The sequence below is a fragment of the Diplotaxodon limnothrissa genome, linkage group LG8 (assembly GCF_057381915.1).
Source record: "Diplotaxodon limnothrissa isolate DT_005_m linkage group LG8, D_limnothrissa_male_GT1.1, whole genome shotgun sequence".
In the NCBI taxonomy this organism is placed as follows: Eukaryota; Metazoa; Chordata; class Actinopteri; order Cichliformes; family Cichlidae; genus Diplotaxodon; species Diplotaxodon limnothrissa.
This window is the reverse complement of record NC_140603.1, coordinates 3,412,981-3,434,301: the sequence shown is the minus strand read 5'-3', so window position 1 is coordinate 3,434,301 and position 21,321 is coordinate 3,412,981. Positions and strand designations below refer to the sequence as shown.

The 21,321-nt window shown below is 42.9% G+C and overlaps 1 protein-coding gene across 1 annotated transcript in view; it reads right to left on the bottom strand.

Annotated features, from left to right (window-relative positions):
• ryr2a (ryanodine receptor 2a (cardiac)) overlaps positions 1 to 21,321 on the bottom strand; it is a 282,131-nt gene that overhangs the window by 36,010 nt on the left and 224,800 nt on the right. Inside the window, exons 90-96 of the mRNA XM_085361763.1 lie at positions 5,595 to 5,675; positions 5,166 to 5,254; positions 4,360 to 4,488; positions 3,289 to 3,393; positions 2,251 to 2,332; positions 1,640 to 1,798; positions 980 to 1,134 (exon numbers count right to left, since the gene is read on the bottom strand). Coding sequence (XP_085217889.1) covers positions 980 to 1,134; positions 1,640 to 1,798; positions 2,251 to 2,332; positions 3,289 to 3,393; positions 4,360 to 4,488; positions 5,166 to 5,254; positions 5,595 to 5,675 — 800 coding nt within the window. The remainder of the gene's footprint in view (positions 1 to 979; positions 1,135 to 1,639; positions 1,799 to 2,250; positions 2,333 to 3,288; positions 3,394 to 4,359; positions 4,489 to 5,165; positions 5,255 to 5,594; positions 5,676 to 21,321) is intronic.

Below are 21,321 nucleotides of genomic sequence, written 5' to 3'. Positions count from 1 at the left end.
TGAGTGAAGCCAACTTATTGGCGATCGTGGCTCAAAGAGTTGGCAGTTTGTCTTGTAACCGGAAGGTTGCCGGTTTGAGCCCCAGCTCGGACAGTCTCGGTTGTTGTGTCCTTGGGCAAGACACTTCACTTACCGCCTACTGGTGGTGGTCAGAGGGGCCGATGGCGCGATATGGCAGCCTCGCTTCTGTCAGTCTGCCCCAGGGCAGCTGTGGCTACAACTGCAGCTTGCCTCCACCAGTGTGTGAATGTGAGAGTGAATGAATAGTGGAATTGTAAAGCGCTTTGAGGGCCCCGAAAAGCGCTATATAAATCCAATCCATTATTATTATTATTATTATTATTATTATTATTATTATTATTATTATTATTAGTATTAGTATTAGTATTATTATTATTATTATATTGGAGATTATGTATCGGAATTTCAGGAGCGGGACCACGCCCCCAAACACGCTCCTTCCGGTTGTCATCTATATAGGTTCCCCCAGTTCTGCAAACCGTTCATTCTCGTTTACGTGCCCCACCCTCCCTCCTTGTTCTCAATTCTTTAACTTCACTTTTATTTAGTACACGGCGATCTGCCAGGCCCGGGAGCCGTCGCCAGTCCCCTTCGAGGCCTTCCCCAAACCACAGCTCAATTCATGTCCAAGCATCACCTTTACCTACTAAAACGCTGTCAAACCTAAACTGAGGATGTGGGCCCGGCTAGTGAAAAAAGACTACTTGGGCAGGCTGCCCAGTTCTTTTAACTGACTGCCCAATAATATTTTGAAAAACTAGATGTATTAAAAAGGGTGTTTGTTTCAAAACAACAGCTATAAAATGATCAGTTACACTCTCATCTTGATTTTTAAATATCCTCAACTCCAAAGTATGGGAAGACAAAAAGAAAAAACAAACAGAAAATTCAATAAAAGTCCTGAGTCCTGGTGAGAACTCTCAAAAATGTAATCAGTTTGTGTTTTTTGATTACTTACCTTGGCTGGCTCATGAAAGCGCTCCACAAACTCTTCATAGTCAAGAAGTTCATTCTCATCAGTTTCAGCACATGACAGCAGGTACTCCGTCTCTGACTGGGTGTAGTGTTTATGGCTCTCCATGGCTTTATGAAAGTCCCTCTTGGAGATGACACCTGTTAGGTCAAACACAAATCTATAAACTTGGAAATCTTCCTGGATTCAAATGATGTAATTCCACAACAACTTATAGAAAAATAAATTACATGGACTGGCTTCCACCTCTCAGTCTTTGAATTCAGGTGTTTTCTGTCACATTGTCACAGTGTATAAAATCAAGCACCTTGGCATGCAGTCTGGCTTTACAAACAATACTGAAAGAATGGGTCATTCTAAAGAATTACCTGAATTTGAGCATGGTAATGCAATTGAATACTACCATTTCGACAAATCAGTATCTGAAATTTCTTCCCATGCTTGATTGCGTGATCGGCTATAAGTGGCAATAATGTAAAGTGGAAGCCACAGCAAGTCAGCCACAAAGTGACAGTTGCAGTGACATAAAGTTGCAGAGCAGGGATCACCGAGTGCTGAGGTGCGAGGAATCAATAACTGATTCAAGCTGCAGAGTTTTAAACCTCCTCTGACACAGTTCTTTTGTCCACGTTTTCAGAGCCTTGCCTTTTCCGTCAGGGTCATATTCCTTGAACCCATCTGAGGAGGTCAGGTCCTTCAGTTTGAGGAACATGTCGAAGAACTTAAGGATCATCTCTACATTGTTGGAGGACTCAACCAACATATCCACCATCTGCTTTCCAATGGTCCCATTCACCACATTACCTGGCAGGACAAAACAGCACATTTGCAACCTAAGAATACACTAAGACCACCACACATTTGTGGTTTCTTCACTCTGTTCCCTAAAATCACTGTGGTAGAACTAAAAAAGAAAGAAAAGAAAAAAACAACAACACAGAACTAGTTACCTTGTTTTTTGTGGCAACATACAGAAGAAATTCAATTTCACAAAGAAGACAAGCTTCACAGAGATGTTCAGTGTATTTATTCACAAGGTACTGTAGCAAAATGTAACTTGTAATGCCCTTAACGGCAATGTTCCCTCACTTAAACTAGTTTTGGGAGGACGATCATTTTGTAGGAAATGTTGTAGAACTGCACTTCTGCAACACCGTGACACCGCTAACCTCTGAGACACCTGAGATAATGAATTTCAATACCCAAACCTGTATTTCTATGATTTCTTTCATGATGATTTGTTAAAGCAAACCTACCCTCTAACATAGACAGCAGCATAACCACCATGTCTTTCTGCAGATCCATCAGTTCCTTCAGTAACTCGATCTGACTGGAGTCCTGAGGCAAAATAAATTAAAATAACATAAAATGTTTAAAGAATTCAGCAGCCACATGTGCTCATGATGTGTTAAAAAGTAACAAAGAGTGTGATGGAATGACAGTGGTCAGTCAAAAGTCTAACATGAAGTGCTAAGATGTATATGTTTCCTGTCTTTGGCCCCAAATTTTGGTACACTTCACCATGATTCAACTCAGCAGGCACTATACATATCAGTTTAATGCTTTTGTGCTGTTGGGTGAATTTGGTCAGTAAAGCTATTTTGGCAAAGTGCAACTTTTTTAAAAACTTACTTAGTGAAATGAATAATTCTTCTTCTTTTAAAATGGTAACATATATCTTGTTATAAACTCCTCCACATATAAATGGGTTCTGCAATGATGATCAACCATTGTACTGAAGATATAGTTGTAATTATTTATAAGCAATTTGATATAAAGCACATTTAGATGTTTAGATTAGGCATGTAGAGCTAAAGCTATGGGGCTGGCATGAAAAAACACGGACACCTGAGATAAGAAAGGAAATAGCTGAAAGAGCTAAGAGAGCTCTGGTTATGGATCTCAGTCTACGCTAATAAGGAACCAACATACCAGGAAAACATGTTCTAAAACTAAAGGGAGACATAATTTATTCTGATTTTTAAGAGTTCTTAACTGAAAGAACAGATGACCCTAAACTTGTGACTGACTGGTAGACTTCGTTCAGATATAATGCCTATCACATTAGACTCACATCACTGGCCAATAATACCCTGAAGCACAGATATTGGTAGTGTCTCGCGATTTTTTTGAGAATCAGAGATATTTATGAGTGATCTTTGTTTTTTATAGAATATAATGAAAATGATTCTTGGGAAAAATAATCCACAAGTTGCCAACTGTGTTATGTCTAGTGGCATTGATCATTATCTCAGAGCCTGAGTCTGCAGACACCCATCACTAAATTTACGTACCTGAGACAATTTCATCTGCATGTGAGCAAAAACATGTAGAAAGCCAACCACAGCATCCCACAGTCGACTATGGGCTAAACTCTGCTGGTTGCCGGTGCATGGACCCTAGAAAAGCATTAATAAGTGTGAATGTATTTTACAGATACAACCTCAGAAAATGACTCAAATGAAGCTTTTTCACGAAATGAATGTGACTTTAAAACTGTCCATTTTATTGGACATAATATTACAGATCACTGGTTCCCATTACTGCCCCAATGCTGGGAAGATCATTGCAGGTTTATCAGTCTGCTTGTTTTCCAATTTTTTACTTCTAATTAAGCAACAGCTGTCACTACAGTAAAAAACAAAAATAGAAACAAACTATAAACTCTATGACTTAGTACCTATAACATGACTGTATAGTAGTGATTTAAAGTGGACATGAATGACTACGTGTATGCATTTAATTGTTTTAAATGTATTTGCTTAAATGGGACTGTGCATATTAAGATGAACATATGAATGTAAATATGAATTAGCCAAAAGGCCATTTTTCAGAAGTACTTCTGAAGTCTGTGACAATGATGGAAGGAAAAGGGCCAATTAGCAAAACAGTTTCTATATGAGTTTTTTTATAAACTTCCATATCGGCCTTTGTCTGTGTAAAAATAACAGAATTATCTGCATACAGCTGGGTATTGATGTTATGACAGACATTGGGTTAGTAATTAAAATGTAAAGAAAATAAAAGTGGTCTAAGTATGGAGCCTTGAGGTACTCCAGCTTTAAAACCAAGGTAAAGTGATCCCCTTTGGCTGCTTTATCGTTTTAATGTTTCTGAGGTATGAGTTTTGTCACTAATTAGCTAACAGAAACGGAGATAAGCCTATTAGCATTAAACCAACCAAGTGACGTCATGTTTTGTACTGGCACAAGATGGCGCTAAACAGGCTCTAAACACTTATTTCTTAAATCCAGCAAGAAAAACGTTAAATGTATGACAATTTTTGACCATCACTGAAATTAGCCTTTATACATGTAATGTTTCATGTTCATTTTAACACTGATGACTGTATTGTATGCCCTTACCTGGATGTACTCAGTGAGGGTATTGAAAACCTGCTTGGCCACATTTATTGCCTTGGAGAAATTCCGCTGGCCCTGCTCATCAATCACATCTTTCCCAGAATAATACCAGTAGAAATCACTGATGGACTCCTGGAGGAGAATGAAGCAGGAGGATAAGAAGAAACATGAGAGGGCTATTTTGATTTTGATTTGTGGCAAAGTAGTAGCAGTAGTATTCAAAAGAGAAATAAAAGGAAATCATAATAATAATATTGATTAAAACATTTTTAGCTAAATAAACTATGTTATAGTTTTACCAATTACACTGAACTCACAAGAGTCAATAACTTGTTTGCAGTATGTTATCAGCTGAGCTGCTATCTAAGCACAAGTTATAAAAGTCACTTATTGGCATTAACCCTCATAACATATCATCAAAACAGCTACCAAAATATTGTTTAACATGTATTTTTTTTGTAATGACCATTTACACCATCTAAACATTCTTTCTCAAAATCAGATGAACTCACTGAACCTTAAAGAAAGACCTTCCAATTCAATGAAATGGAGACATAAAAGGCAGACACATTCACAGTTTGCTGTATTTCAAAAGCTTTACCCGTCTTTCTGTGACTTTAGCTGTGTGGTTCAGTTCTATGGCAGTGAGTGCAGAAAGTGTGCTGATGAGATGGATCGTTACTGCATTTTGACTTTGCAGGCCAGAGTGAGGGTGTTGTTCTTTAGGAAAGTGGTCAGTATTCCCTCTTTTTTATTTTAGTCTAAACTGTATGAGAAATGTTTGTCAGTAGTGGGTAAAAGAAGCTGACCTGAACTCTTAGAAGGTAGTCAACAGTGGAGATAATGATGTTAACGGTTGTGTTGTTTCCCGTTTGAGTCCTCAAGTAGTTCTGAAAGTCTGAAATAAGATACCATAAAATTCTGCGTGGAATGTGTTCAACTGAATAAATACAGTATGTCTCACAGTTCAAATCTATGTCATACTTTGCTCCATGCTATGTCTTAGAAATCACAGTTGGTTCTACTACAAGTCCATCCATAATAACCAGCAGTAATTCACATATATAAAATCACATTAAGCATTAAGGTATCTACTATTCTTTTAAAACATGGTTCAACCCATTAACGATCTAGCCATAAACAGTGAAAATGTTTTTGTGAGAGTACTGGTAAATTTTCACAAATTAAAATGTTTAGCCATTTTCCTGTGAAATTCACTGTAGAGAACTTATGCACACCTGAGTTGTGTCCTTCACAGAGCAGCTGCAGGAAGCGGAAAAGGTCACAAGTGAACTCATCATCCTGCATGACCTTCTCACCTGGCCAGAGAAAAGAAACACACACGCACACACCGCACACGCCCATATACAGGTTACACACATGTACATACGGACACACATTTTCACAAGCACATACAGAGGTATGCACAAATGTACACACAATAACACAGGCATGATCAAGCACATACATAAATGCACACACACATTGATATAAACAGACACACGTACGCAGAAAAAAGTCACACCAGAGGAAACAAAAGCAGACAACATATAGGAAAGGGAGAGACACACAAGAAGATGGAGAATGAAGTATTAAAAGAGGAGGCGGTAATATTGTTGTGTTTTCTTTCAGTTAGTGAAGAATGTATGGCCATGGAAAACACACACGCACACACGCACAAACACACACACACACAAACACACACGCACACACACACACACACACACACACTTTTGGATGAGCAGTAGGCAGTGACAACAGTTCATGGTGGGCTGGTCCCTACACTGCAGCATTTTAGAGTCAGGACTGGATTTCAGCTCTTTGGTTGGTTACTGCTTTCTGTTGTAGTAATAAAATGGCATAGCTGAGGCCGACTGCTCTGTCTGGGTGAGAATGCTGCTTTGAACGATGGAATGGGAAAGAAAAAGAAGGAATATGCAACACTTTACAGTGACTTAATACATCACTATCATGACATTACAAGAATACATCCATACAATAAGAAAACACACTGAACTGAGCTGAGAGAGAGAAAATGTATACATCTGAAACCAGGGCACTACTTTTGTAGTGCAGATACATACAGTTACAAGTATTCGCCCCCTTCCCAATTTCTTAATTTTTTGCATATTTGTTCAACTTAAAAGTTTCAGATCAAACAAATTCTAATATTCGACAAAATAAAAATAACCCAAGTAAACATGTTACGGGGGGAAAAAGCTATCCAAACCACCAGGCCTCATGTAAGAAAGTGGCACAACCTTATAACTGGTTGGCAGCAAGAACTGCAATCATGTATTTGTGATGAATAGCGATCATTCTTGCACATCCCTGTGGCCTGTTTTTCTTTCCAAAATTATTTTCATTCAGCCACACTGCAGGGTTTGTGAGCACGAACAGGCTGTTTAAGGCCATGCCAAAGCATCTAAATCTGACTTAAGTCTTGACAGTGGAGGCCGCTCCAACAGCTTTATTTTTGTTTTTGAGTCATTCAGAGGTGGACCTTCTGGTGTCATCCTGCATAACCTGAGTGCACTTGATCTTCGAGAAATGAACTGATGGCCAGACAGCAGAGAGCACAACTCGTGTTTTCATCAATTACATCAAGACATCCAGGTCCCAGGTACCATCAAACTACCAGCACAATGTTTGGCTGTTTGTATAATCTTCTTTTCATGAAATACTATGTTAATTTTATGCCAGATGTAATGCCACTCAAATTTGACAAAAATGTTGCTTTTTTCACATTGGAACTCTCCCATGGTTGCTGTTTTTGCCCAGTCACTTTCATTTTTTTAGATTGTGGCATGATATTATATACTTTGTGAGATCTTTTAGTCTACTTCACTTTGTCACATAGGTTCTAATTAAGTGATTATTTGATTGCACAGGTCTGACAGTAATCAGATAAACTAAACTCAGCCTTCCCAAAAATGTGATTGATAATAGTTATTTCGTGATTTAACAAGGGCAGGTGTGGACAGCTTGATAAATGAAAGTTAATTTAAAAACTGTGTATTGTTAGAAAACTAGACCTCTTTTAAGAGATAGACCTATGGCATCAATTTGAAAATCCTAGGTGACCTTTCCCGAGTTATGGTGTTGACTAGATTTCAGAAAACCTGACCTCTGATCACCTGATCTCCATTCACCAAGATACAAACTTGTCTGAGATTTTTAGTAAATGCATTCATGGTGTCAATTTAAAATTCCTACATTCCCTCATTCTCAAGTTATCCCGTTCACACAGCTGAGTGTCCAGTAGGGTGATGACAATATTCCATTAACTTTTTTACCACTGCGGGGTAAAAACTGTTTGATGATCTGAAACATAAAGTATGACAAATATACAAAAAAACTACAAAATCGGGACTCTGGATAATACTTGTTAAAGGGCACGGTAGATCAGTTCCACCAAAATTTCAGAACGTTTGTTTTATTTATCACACTTAAAGAGTAAAAATCGTTCTTATAAAATATAACACGTGCTAGAAAAGAGTAATAATGGAATGCAAACATTTTTACAACAATGCCACTTTAGTATTTAGCAGTTTGATGAATAGTCATGTTTTTTTTGTTTCCTTTTTTTAAAACACAAAGAACATAATACATGATAACTATGTTACATTCCCTTTTTGTAATTGTTGCTCTGTAGCTTTCGTTTTATCTGGTGTTACGAATCCAACTTACTCATTCTTTACAGCAGTGTGCTACTGACTCTCCCTATTATCTCAAATTTAAGGGATAGGTTATCCTTCAGCTCGAGTCAAGACAGTGAAAAACAAAGCCTTTGCTCTACAACACGGTCGGTCAATTTTTAGTTAAATGAAGTAAAATATGGTTCAATTTATTTTATGCTGACTGACAAAGAAAGTGTGCAATACTGGTTATCCATTGTTCATCCATCCATCCATTCGCTTCCGCTTATCCTTTTCAGGGTCGCGGGGGGCGCTGGAGCCTATCCCAGCTGTCATAGGGCGAGAGGCGGGGTACACCCTGGACAGGTCGCCAGTCTGTCGCAGGGCTAACACACAGGGACAGACAACCATTCGCACTCACATTCACTCGCACATTCACACCTAGTGGCAATTTGGATTATCCAATTAACCTATCCCCACAAGCTGCATGTCTTTGGACGGTGGGAGGAAGCCGGAGTACCCGGAGAGAACCCACGCAAACACGGGGAGAACATGCAAACTCCACACAGAAAGACCCCGGCCTGATGGTGGAATTGAACTCAGGACCTTTTTGCTGTGCGGCAACAGTGCTAACCACCGTGCCACCGTGCTGCAATGGAAAGATGTTGTTATGGATAGAAAGATGTTTTACCCTGGAGCCCAACAGGATTGGAAAGTAGTGTGCAAGTGAACAAAGTCAGGTAACAGTTTTCTGACTTATGCCACATTCCTTCAACTAAACCATTGTGTTGCAACACTTTTCACCCCACACACCCATTGCTCAGAAACCCTCTGTGATCCTGCTTTCAGTTGGGCCACCTTTGTCAAGTCTCTTTGCAGCCTGCATTTTGAACATCTTGAAATAAGACATCCAAAGACTGGGTACTGAGTCTGAGTCTGCAGAGACATTATACCTCTTTCCTGTACCAAAGACACCACGTCCCAGTGGCCCCCAGGATTACAGGCCTGTGGCACTGACATCATGAAGACCCTGGAAAGACTCATTCTTGACCAGTTCCGACCTATTGTGAGGCCACATAAGGATTCTCTTCAGTTTGCTTACCAGCGCTGCCTCATACCGCAGGATGCCATCATCTACCTGCTCAATTGTGTCTACGCCCATCTGGACCAGCTAGCGAGCACTGTGAGAGTCATGTTTTTCAACTTCCAGTGCATTCAACACCATCAGGCTGACCCTGCTTGGTGATAAGCTGACAACGACGCAGGTGGATGCCTCTCGTGTCCTGGATTGTTAATTACCTGACAGGAAGACCACAATATGTGCGTCTTTGAAAATGTGTATCTGACAAGGTGATCAGCAACACAGAGGCACCACACACTTTTCTTCGTTGAAAAGAAGGATAAGACCCTTAGGCCATGCATAGATTACAGGGGCCTCAATGAAATAACCATAAAAAACAAAAACCCCTCCCGCTAATCAGTTCCACCATTTTCACAAAACTAGATCTCTGCAATGCTTACCATCTAATCCGCATCCGGGAGAAGAAAGAATGGAAGAAAGCCTTTAACACACCACTGGGCCATTTTGAATATTTAGTCATGCCTTTTGGACTCACAAATACACCATAAGTATTCCAAGCTCTGATCAATGATGTACTAAGAGACTTTCTAAACTAATTTGTACTTGTCTATCTGGATGACATCTTGATCTTTTCCAGGAATAGAGAGGAAGACCAAGTTCACGTCCAAGCCGGCCTACAGCGCCTGCTGAAAAACAGACTCTAGGTTAAAGCTAAAAAGCGTGAATTTCACTCCCTCTCAGTGACTTTTCTTGGTTATGTTCTTGCAGAAGGGCAGGTGAAGACAGACCCCGCCAAGATCCAAGCCATGGCGGAATGGCCTACCCCAACGTCCTGTAAACACCTCAAACGCTTTCTTGAATTAGCCCATTTCTATCACCGCTTCATATGAAAATATAGCCATGTATCTGCACCCCTCACCACTCTCACCTCCACCAAACAACCTTTTCTCTGGAACCCAGAGGCTGAGGCCAATTTCAAAAGACTGGAACATCTGCTCACCTCAGACCCTATTCATCCAAACTCCACTATGCCTTTCATCATAGAGGTAGATGCTTCAGATTCAGGGATTGGGGCTGTTTTGTCACAATATTCAGGTCCTAAAGCCAAGTTACAGGCATGCACCTTTTTCTCTTGCCTCTCTCTCTTCTCTCTCTCTCTCTCTCTCTCTCTCGGAGCAAAACTATAATGTAGGAGACCGGGAGTTGTTAGCCATGAAACCTGGGAGATTAACGAGACCATCCAGCAGGCTCTGCAAGATGAGCCTGATCTGGGGTCTGGTCCCCTGGGTCGCATGTATGTCCCCTCGGCAGTTCGGGCTGCGGTTCTGAGATGGGTCCACACTGCTAAGTTCTCAGCAGTTCCCTGGGGTGTTGTAGAACCATCTTGCTAATAAAACGCCATTTTGGTGGAGGACCTTAGAAAAGGATGTAAAGGAGTATGTTGCTGCCTGCTCCACCTGTGCCCACAGCAAAACCTCGACACAGCAGGCCTCCTCAAACCCTTAACTTTACCCTCACGTCCCTGGTCTCACATAGCATTAGAATTTGTCACCGGTTTACTGGCCTCATCTGGGAAATCAGTAATCCTCTCTATCATTGACAGATTCTCCAAGTCAGCTCACTTCGTGGCCCTGGAAAAACTCCCCTCAGCTGCTGAGACAGCCCAGCTCATGGTAGACCATGTATTCAGGCTCCATGGAATCCTGTCCGAGATCACTTCTGACTGGGGGCCGCAGTTTGTGTCTCAGGTATGGAATTCATTCTGCACAGCCCTTGGAGCCCGTGTAAACCTAAGTTCCAGACATCACCAATGGCCACCAACGGCCAGACTGAACATTTAAATTAAGAACTGGAATCTGTTGTGTCGCCACTCACAAACCCGGCTGCCTTCTCCCCTGGGTGGAGTATGCAAACAATGCACATATTTCCTCCTCTACTGGTCTGTCACCTTTTGAGGTATCCCTTGGCTATCAACCACCCCTGTTTCCTGAGGATGAGGCAGACCTCGCCTGTGCCCTCCGTGCAACACCACTTAAGACGCTGCTGCAACATCTGTCGTAGAATGAGGGAAATGTTACAGAAAGCAGTTGCCCACCAGCGGTACTACGCGGCCCTCCGCACACCTGGACAAAAGGTATGGCTTTCCACCAGGGACGTACCTCTCAGGTCTGTGACTGGCAAGCTTGTACCCCGTTTCATTGGACCCTATGAGGTAGACACAGTCATCCCTCCATCCACACTCAAACTGAAACTTCCTGCTGCCATAAAGATCCGTCCTACCTTCCACTTTTCCTGAGTAAAGCCAGAGCTCACGAGTCCGTTGTGCTCGCCGGCCGACCCCCCTCTATCCACCCAGCTTGTTGAGGGTCATCCGGCCTGTACAGTCCGAAGGATCCTGGACGTCCGCTGGCATGGTCAGTTGCGACAGTACCTGGTGAATTGGGAGGGGCATGGCCCTGAAGAGCACGCCTGGGTCCCCAGGTCTTTCATTCTTGTCAGCTCTCTTGTTTCTGATTGTTACAGGTTGCGTCGAGGCTAACCAGCTGCTGGGAGGCATTCCTTGAAGGGGGGGTACTGTCATTGACCGTGTGAGCAGCTGGGTGTGGCCGGTGTGGATCCCTGCCTCCTGTAACCACCTTAGGGCGGGCCTACCATCCTCTCACCTGGGCAGTGCACCTGCGATTAATCCTGGACAGTCAATTGAGGGTATTTATGGCCAACTTCACTACCACCTCGCCACCAGTTCATCAACTCACCCAAGTTAGTAACAGGCTCTAATGCTAAGCTCAAGATCCAAGATCCTTATACGTTTACCTTGTTGTCTTTTCTCCTAGCTCAACTCACCTGCTATACTACGACATCATCACTTCGGTTTACCTGCTAGACTCTGGACACAAACCCATCCACTCGGATCTCTGCCTTCCTCCTTAGCCTCAGCCTCATCCTGGCCAAGTAAGCCACTCCATTCCAGCAATAACTATAGCTCCAGGACCAACCCATGCACCCACTAATTCCTTTCCTCTCTCTCTCCCTCTAATACACTCCGTGAGCACCACTTCAGTCTCCGTTTAAGTAACGTGTCTCCGGCTGCTGTGCTAGGATCACCTGCCCTGTACTGTATTGTGTGTTAAGGCAAGGTTCTTGGTTTTGTTCCTCCACTAGTGTTCCCCCCACCAAGCCCTATATTATATATCAGGCCACGTCAAGTTCCTATGTTTGTCTCTCCTTGTTGTCCTTGGCCTTTGTAAGTAAAACCACTACTTTAGTTCAACTATCCTGCTTCCGCACTTCGTCCCGCACTTGGGTCCAGTTTTGTACAGGCCTCCGGCCCCCTTGACAATCCCATCCTCTTCTTTCTGCAACACCTCAGCTGGGAGGTCTTGGTCTCTGATCCTTGGTTGTTAACCACACTCTCCAAAGGATACATTCTCCAATTAAGGTAATGGCCCTCAAAGTTCAATGGAGTTTGTCACAGATTCTCTGAAGGCTCAGGCTCTGAGGCAGTAAGTCATATCACATCTGGAGAAAATCACTTCCTTATTCCTAAAACATGGACACCTACACCATTTTAAAATAGTTTGCATCGACATGCATTACATGCACCATTATGGTTACATTCTTGCTTCTGCAGACGAGAGGCATGTGAATTCTTACATTATTGGACAGCTGGTTTATATTTGCCCCAGTTCAGGAGCAGGCATACTCAAACACAACAGCTCTTCTTGTATAGATGTATTGTATAGTTTTCAAATTTCAAGGCAGGAGTTCATTAGTGTTGCACTTGTTGCAAATAAGGACAATCTCAGCCTCCTTCCTCATTTAGTGAGAGGTAGAATGTAGAATTCAGTGTGCCCCTTCAGCCAGGGGCATAATTTCCAAGGGGGTTAGACTCCCCCCCTCCCCCTCCCCCAAATAATCAGACCCAACCGATATACCCCCCCCCCCCCCCCCCCCAATACAATTATGAATTATCTAGCATAAATAGGATTTTCTTTACTCATTTCAATTATTATCAGCAAAATAGTTGCATGTTTAATCCTCTGGGAATAGATTTATTCATTCATTTAGACAGAGAGCTTGACACCCCCCCCCCAATGTTCAGCACAAAGTTAAGCCGATGCCTTCAGTTACTATGAAAACTGACAGTGACAGCTGCAAATTTCGTATTAGGGTTCACTTCATTGTGGCTATTTCGGGTCTAAATCGACAGGTTGAACATCAACCCCCAAAGGCACCAATGCAGCAATGCAGACTGTTGGTGGTCTCAAGGCAATGCCTTCTTGTGTCATGATGTTTCTTTCAGATCGTAGTAGGTGGTGGTTATATTATATGGAGAACCACAGGCCAATTAGACAGCCCTGGAATCTACAGCAGAGGTTGCTACACAACATTGTGTTGAAACAGTGAGATGCTTGGCTACAAGTTGAACAGCCACAAGGGGCAGTACCCTCCATGGAGAAGGAGGCTAGAGGGCAAGATCAAAGTAGCATGGAGGGAGGTTAGCCAACTAACGGAGTTGCAGAAAGGTGCGGCAAAGAAGGTGCGTAAGAAATACAGCAAACTGTCCATACCTGAGGCCTTGGAAACTGCCAAGCAAAGACTCACAGCCTTGGCCAGCCGCTTGAGGAGGTACACCAGAGAGATAGAAGGCAGGAGAATAAACCAGCTGTTCTCCACAGAACCAGCAAAGGTGTACTCTCAGTGGCAAGGGAACAATAAGAGAACAGCACCACCAAGGCTGGAGACGGAGCAATACTGGAAGAGCACATGGGAGAAGGACGCAACCCATAACGGCAATGCTCAGTGGCTAGTGGATCTGAGGGCAGACCATAGCGACCTCCCTGAACAGGGTCCAGTAACCATCACAGTGGCAGATATCCAAGAAAGGGTCTCCAGTATGAAGAGTTGGACAGCACCAGGGCCCGACATGGTTCACGCCTACTGCCTGAAGAAGCTGACTGCACTCCATGAGCGTCTGGCAGCACAAATGAACCAGCTGCTAGTTAACGAGAGACACCCGGAATGGCTAACCGAAGGTCAGACGGTCCTGATCCCCAAGGACCCCAAGAAGGGACCGGTCCCCTCCAACTACCGACCAATAACCTGCCTCAGTACTACATGGAAGCTCCTGTCAGGCATCATATCGGCTAAGATGAACAGGCACATGGGTCAATACATGAGCGGGACACAGAAAGGAATTGGCAAGAATACCAGAGGCGCAAAACACCAGCTACTGGTAGACAGAACAGTCAGCAGAGACTGCAAGACCAGACTGACCAACCTGTGCACTGCCTGGATTGATTACAAGAAGGCCTATGACTCAATGCCCCACAGCTGGATACTGGAATGCCTAGAATTGTACAAGATCAATGGGACCCTAAGAGCCTTCATCAGGAACTCAATGGGGATGTGACGTACAACACTAGAGGCCAACTCCAAGCCCATAGCACAAGTCACCATCAAGTGCGGGATCTACCAAGGAGATGCTCTGTCCCCACTGCTGTTCTGCATAGGCCTGAACCCCCTCAGTGAGATCATTAACAAGACTGGCTACGGATACCGACTATGGAACGGAGCAGTTGTCAGCCACCTCCTGTAAATGGATGACATCAAGCTGTATGCCAAGAGTGAACGAGACATCGATTCACTGATCCACACTACCAGGCTATACAGCAATGACACTGGAATGTCGTTCGGACTGGAGAAGTGTAGTCGGATGGTAACAAAGAGAGGGAAGGTAGTCAGAACTGAGGGGATTGAACTACCAGAAGGCAACATTGCAGACATAGAGGACAGTTACAAGTACCTGGGGATCCCGCAGGCGAATGGGAACCATGAAGAGGCCGCTAGAAAAGCTGCAACCACCAAGTACCTGCAGAGGGTCAGGCAAGTCCTGAGGAGTCAGCTGAACGGTAAGAACAAGATCCGGGCCATCAACACGTACGCCCTGCCCGTGATCAGGTACCCTGCTGGGGTAATAGGCTGGCCAAAGGAGGAGATAGAAGCCACTGACATAAAGACAAGAAAGCTCCTTACCATGCATGGAGGGTTTCACCCTAAGTCCAGCACCCTGAGGCTGTACGCTAAGTGGAAGGAAGGGGGCTGGGGATGAGACAACGAACATCCAAGAATACATTGGGAAGATGGCCCCAACTGACCGAGTGCTCAGTGAATACCTCAGGCAGCAGAAACCCAAGAAAGAGGAGGGAGACGAGGAACCATCATGGAAGGACAGGCCCCTGCACGGTATGTACCACCGGCAGATAGAGGAGGTGGCTGATATCCAGAAATCCTACCAGTGGCTGGACAAAGCTGGACTGAAAGACAGCACAGAGGCACTAATCATGGCAGCACAAGAACAAGCTCTGAGTACAAGATCCATAGAGGCTGGGGTCTATCACACCAGGCAAGACCCCAGGTGCAGGCTGTGTAAAGATGCCCCAGAGACAATCCAGCACATAACAGCAGGGTGCAAGATGCTAGCAGGCAAGGCATACATGGAATGCCATAACCAAGTGGCCGGCATAGTGTACAGGAACATCTGTGCCGAGTATAACCTGGAAGTCCCGAGGTCAAAATGGGAGATGCCCCCAAGGGTGGTGGAGAATGACCGAGCTAAGATCCTGTGGGACTTCCAGATACAGACGGACAAAATGGTGGTGGCTAACCAACCGGACATAGTGGTGGTAGACAAACAGAAGAAGACGGCCGTAGTGATCGATTTAGCGGTTCCGAATGACAGCAATATCAGGAAGAAGGAACACGAGAAGCTGGAGAAATACCAAGGGCTCAGAGAAGAGCTCGAGAGGATGTGGAGGGTGAAGGTAACGGTGGTCCCCGTGGTAATCGGAGCACTAGGTGCGGTGACTCCCAAGCTAGGCGAGTGGCTCCAGCAGATCCCGGGAACAACATCGGAGATCTCTGTCCAGAAGAGCGCAGTCCTGGGAACAGCTAAGATACTGCGCAGGACCCTCAAGCTCCCAGGCCTCTGGTAGAGGACCCGAGCTTGAAGGATAAACCGCCCGCAGGGGCGTGCTGGGTGTTTTATATATATATATATATATATATATATATATATATATATATATATATATATAAATATATATATATATATATATAAATATATATATATATATATATATATATATATATATATATATATAAATATATATATATATATATATATATATATATATATATATATATATATATATATATGTATATATCCTGGGTGACTTTCTCTTGAATGATTTTCAGAAAACTCGACCTCTGACTTTTACCTTGACATTAAGGTCAGTGAGATTTGAACTCACCTAGGATTTCAAAGTGATACCATAGATGCATTTACTACAAATTCAGAACGACTTCTGCCTTTATTGCATTCACAAGATTTTTGTGTTGTGATGACAATAGCCCCTCCCCGTAGCCTTTTACGGCAGATAGGTAACAATAGTTCACACGTTAACACATTAATTTATTCTAAACAGAACTATAAGCTGGACTTAAACTGGGCTATTTTCCTTTGTGCAAGGAGGAACAGGATGAGGACTACCAGAGACCTAAAAATTGACCCCCAGCACGCTACTGGTGTGAACTTCTCTGGCCAAACAATTCCACATTGTTTACTGAGAGCACAGCTCATGCGAGCCAAGGTTTTTTTCCCCCATGGATTTCTACATAATCACCTTGCGCTACAATGGCAGGATTAAATTCTTGGATGGATAAAATAGCTCAATCATAAGACTTAGGGTTAGATTTATAAATGGTCTGGAGTCTCAGTCCTGAAGACCACAAAAAAGAAGAGAAAAATTTCTAACATATGTATATGCTTTTATATGAATAATATAGATTCTCCTCCAGCCTCCCCACATTGATCTCACTTACTATACTTTTTCAGAGAAACGCACAAATGTAAAACCTGCACTTACACTTTCTACTGGTGTACTGTTACTCCCTCACGCACATATTTGCACTGGTCTTGGAAGAATGCTGTCAATAAAATCAATTGGTGGTGCCTTTGTATATAAATTGTTAGTAGATCACAGATCAACAGCATCAACACAAATGTATAAATAACAGCCAACAGTTCCCTAATTCTTTGTCTTTTCATGTCCTTACAATGAAACTTAAACAACTGGTAGTGTAAAGGCAATAACATAGGTATGTTAAAGGCTTGCTTAAAACTGACTAAAGATAAAAATGAAAGCACTTCTAGTCTTTTAAAAATGTTACAATTTATAGACACACATACAAGATATACAACCAAACCACGAGCTTAAGACACAATACTGGGGTGAAAATAAGTTCAAACATAAAATCTAAAAAAATCAGTTATAAGATCATGGTTATTCAAGTTTTGTTAACATACAATGAACAAATACAGTGAGTACAGAACACATCTCAGCCAGTAAATGGAGAGAAAAAGAGGGTAAGGAAGAAAAGATGGTTCAGATTTCACAAAACTGGCGGAGCAGCATGGCCAAAAACAGCCACTTTCATGTCTCAAGTGCAACATTCAAAAGGAAAAAGAAAAGGAAGGGAGACTGAAGAGGGCGAAATGTACAAAGATTAGAAATGAGAAGGGCTGCAATTAATTAGTTTATTTTATACATACATACACACACATTATATATAAATTAAAGGAACACTTTTTAATCCAAGTATACCATCAAGATACCATCAAGGCAGTTAACCTACGGTATATGGTATATGGTATAGTGAGTTAAGTAACAGAGAGTGTTGTTGATCAGTTTAGCTGCTTTGGTGTTATCTTATAGAGCTGACCCTACAGGGGACAAGTAGTTCAAATCCTTCAGGATGCACATTAATACATGCCATTTCCAGAACATTTGCTGTGTCTCCTAGCACAGTCAAGAGCATGGAGGAGATTTCAGAAGATAGGGAGCTATTCTAGAAGGACTGCACTGTAAAAGGACCATAACCCATCAGTAGGAACACGTTGAGCACTGCCAGACCTACAAAATGGTCACTGGTGTGAACTTATCGGCCAAACAATCATATGTTATGCTGCCAGTAACACCATTCAGCATTTCAGCTTTTCACAGATGAGATTAAGTTAACCTTGACACGTGTGACAGACGTGAAAGGGTCTGGAGACGCAGTGGAGAACGTTATGCTGCCTGTAACATCAGCATGAATGGTGTAGTGATGGGTCAGTGATAGTCTGAGAAGGCATATTGATGGACAAACACACAGACCAACAGGATAGGCCATAGAGATTGACAGACCACGTGACTTTCGCGCATCGCATGCCGGGTACTAGTGGCAAAACAATCAAAGCAATGCATCAAACGCAAGCATTTGCATCACCGCAAAACGTTCATTCTCCGGTTCCAATACCTTCTTGCTTTTTCTTTGCCCCCCCAAAAAAGGTATGTACAAAAGGAAGGAGAACAATGCCGGTCCGTACAAAGACAGACTTGATGAAAAGTCAAAGAAAAGATACGAGGAAAAAATCAAAGGTGTGAAAGGGTCAGACCCTCACGAGCACACAGAGGGACAAAAGACGTTAGCGTGCTGCCCAACTTTCACCACGCACAGATTTATAATTATATGGTTCTTGGAGTGAGTGCATACACTCATGAAGTTTAGTAACTTCAGGTCACTGCAACAAGCCCAGGTACAGTTTACCGACGAATGGGTGCAGGACCTTGAAATGCACCGTGTAGAACGAAAGACCATCGTACGAACAAAGGTAAGTTTACCAGTCTCACAAATCGTCTTCATAAATACACATTCGTTAACCGTTTATTAATAGGACCTTTGAGCTCAACGGTAATTAATTAGTAGTGGAAATAATTTCTGGTACCCATCACAGAAATGTAGCAGTGACAATAATATTGTATGCTGTAATCGTACTGGGCAATTAGTGATACAAAACAACTGTTTTATCCTGTGAATAAAAGTATATGTTTTTGTCATTGTACCATAATAACAGAAGCGAAACGCAATATTCTGTCAGGACAATTCACTATTTATGCACAATAAAACAAAAGAGCATAGTGCGACAATTTCTGTTCAGTGCCAGACTTGCTTGTAACCTATATCACCAGTTATGTTATGAAAAATGACGTATTACCTACTACAAAACACTGACCTTTGTGTAAATGCTTGGAGCAGACTAACATGTGAGCTGGAGTGTTCTGGGACCTTATATTTGGTCTTCGAATGGCTGCAATCCAGGCCATCCGTCGGCTATTTGTTACTTCGGAAACATGGCTCGAACAATTTCTCTTCAACGACGTAATCCGATAACAACCGATCTCTTTACCCGTCGGCTTCCCGTGGCTGTCATGCGACCGGCTATTGCAGTTAATAATACAACAGCTTCTTGACATTTTTTGCGTTTCTTTTTATCGCTGTGTGACTGTTTTCAATTGAAAGCCTGCGTGCGCTAGTACCGCTTGCCACGTGTTCCCAGAATCCTTTGCGGTTTTACCCCTGAATGATGTCACATTTTCAATCTCTATAGCACCCTGACTGCCAACAGGTATCGGGATGATACCTATTGGAAGTCAGGCCCTGTCAGACGCTATGGTCGTTCAGTGGGTCCTGGTGCATGACAATGGCCTCATGTGGTGAGAGTATGCAAGCTGTTCCTGGAGGATGAAAGACGTGATACCACTGATTAGTCAGGCCCCTATGTTCACCAGACCTAATCCAACAGTATACCTCAGGTACTTGTAAAATGTACTACATTCAGTCCATCCAACCTTGTTAGATTGCACCTCCAACGGCCCAGGAGCTCACTGATGGCCTGGTCTTGATCTGGGAGGAGATCCCCCAGGACACTGTGCTTAATCTCATTAGGAACATGTGCTAATGTTGTTAGGCATACATACAAGCATGTGGGGGCCACACAAACTACCAAGTTTGAGTTGCTGCAAGGAAATGTCAGCAAAATGGACTAAACTGCGCACATTATTTTTTCACTCTGATTTCATTGGTTTCATTTCCAATGAATGTCCTTTCATTGCTAACACATTACCCAGTTCATATTAGTAGATTAGTAGATATCTAGCATGGTTTTTACCCCATTGGGATCCAATGTTTTCAAAGTGTTCCTTTAACTTTAAGCAGTGCATATATATACATATATAATGTGTGAGTATCTCTGTGTGTATAGTCATGAAGAAGAAAGTACATCCCCTTTCAATTTGAAGGCTTTACATAATTAGGTCATAAAAAAAAACCTTATCAGGTCTTAAAATTAGTGAAATCCATCTTAAGATGAACAACAACACAAGACGTACTGTTTCATTATTTACATTGTGCCTGTACATTGTGGTTTTGGCTGGTGGAAGTTGTTTCACTGTGCCTTCAGGTCAGGGAATGGGTTTGGTCGTTTGGCGCATAAGCACAAACAACAGTTCAGAGTACCCAGCCTTCTTGGAGTCACTGGGTGGGGTGCTTCATCTGGTGACTGAGATGTCCTACTGGGAAACTTCAATGATCAGGTCCACTAGTCCGTGATTGATTTTGTGACAGTGTCAGCTGTCAACTGATCATCACCTGGCGGTTGGTTTAATCAGGTGGCGGCGAAGGATGCTGGACAGAATTGTGAAGGTGTGCTGAAAACACCTGCCAGAAGCCCTGGTTCATGAGATCTTCGACTCTCACCTCCAGCCTTCCGAGGGACGAAGGAATGCTGCTGGAGGTTGTTGGAGGTTGCTCAACAACCTCCATTGTTGGGCATGCTGAAAGGGGCAAGGTGGTTGGTACCTGTTATGATGGTAATCCCCAAACCAGATGGTGGGTGCTGGAGATGAAGGGAGCGATCAAGCTGAAGAAGTCCTACAGGGCTTGTGTAGCCTTAGGGACTTTGGAAGCAGCTGACAGGTACCAGCAGAGCCACATACCTTTCAGCTGTTTTTGTGCTCGGGTGATAGATGAAGCAAAATCTTATGTGTGGGAGGAGTTCAGTGAGGCCATGGAAAAAGACTGCCTCAAAGTGGTTAGGAATCCTAAATTCCTAAAGGCCCTGGGTTGTCCTGGTTGACGCATTGCATGGAAATCTGCAGATGTGCCTCTGGGGGCTTTAAGAAGGTGGGCTAGAGTGTGTACTTCAACCACAGGGGGATCACACTCCTCAGCCTCTCTGGGAAGGTCTAGTGTGGTGGAAAGTTAATTAATTAATTAATTAATTAATTAATTAAACCGTATGACTGTTCCCACCACTAACACATGACCCTACGCTGTGTTCACTGCATCATTCCATGTTTGGCA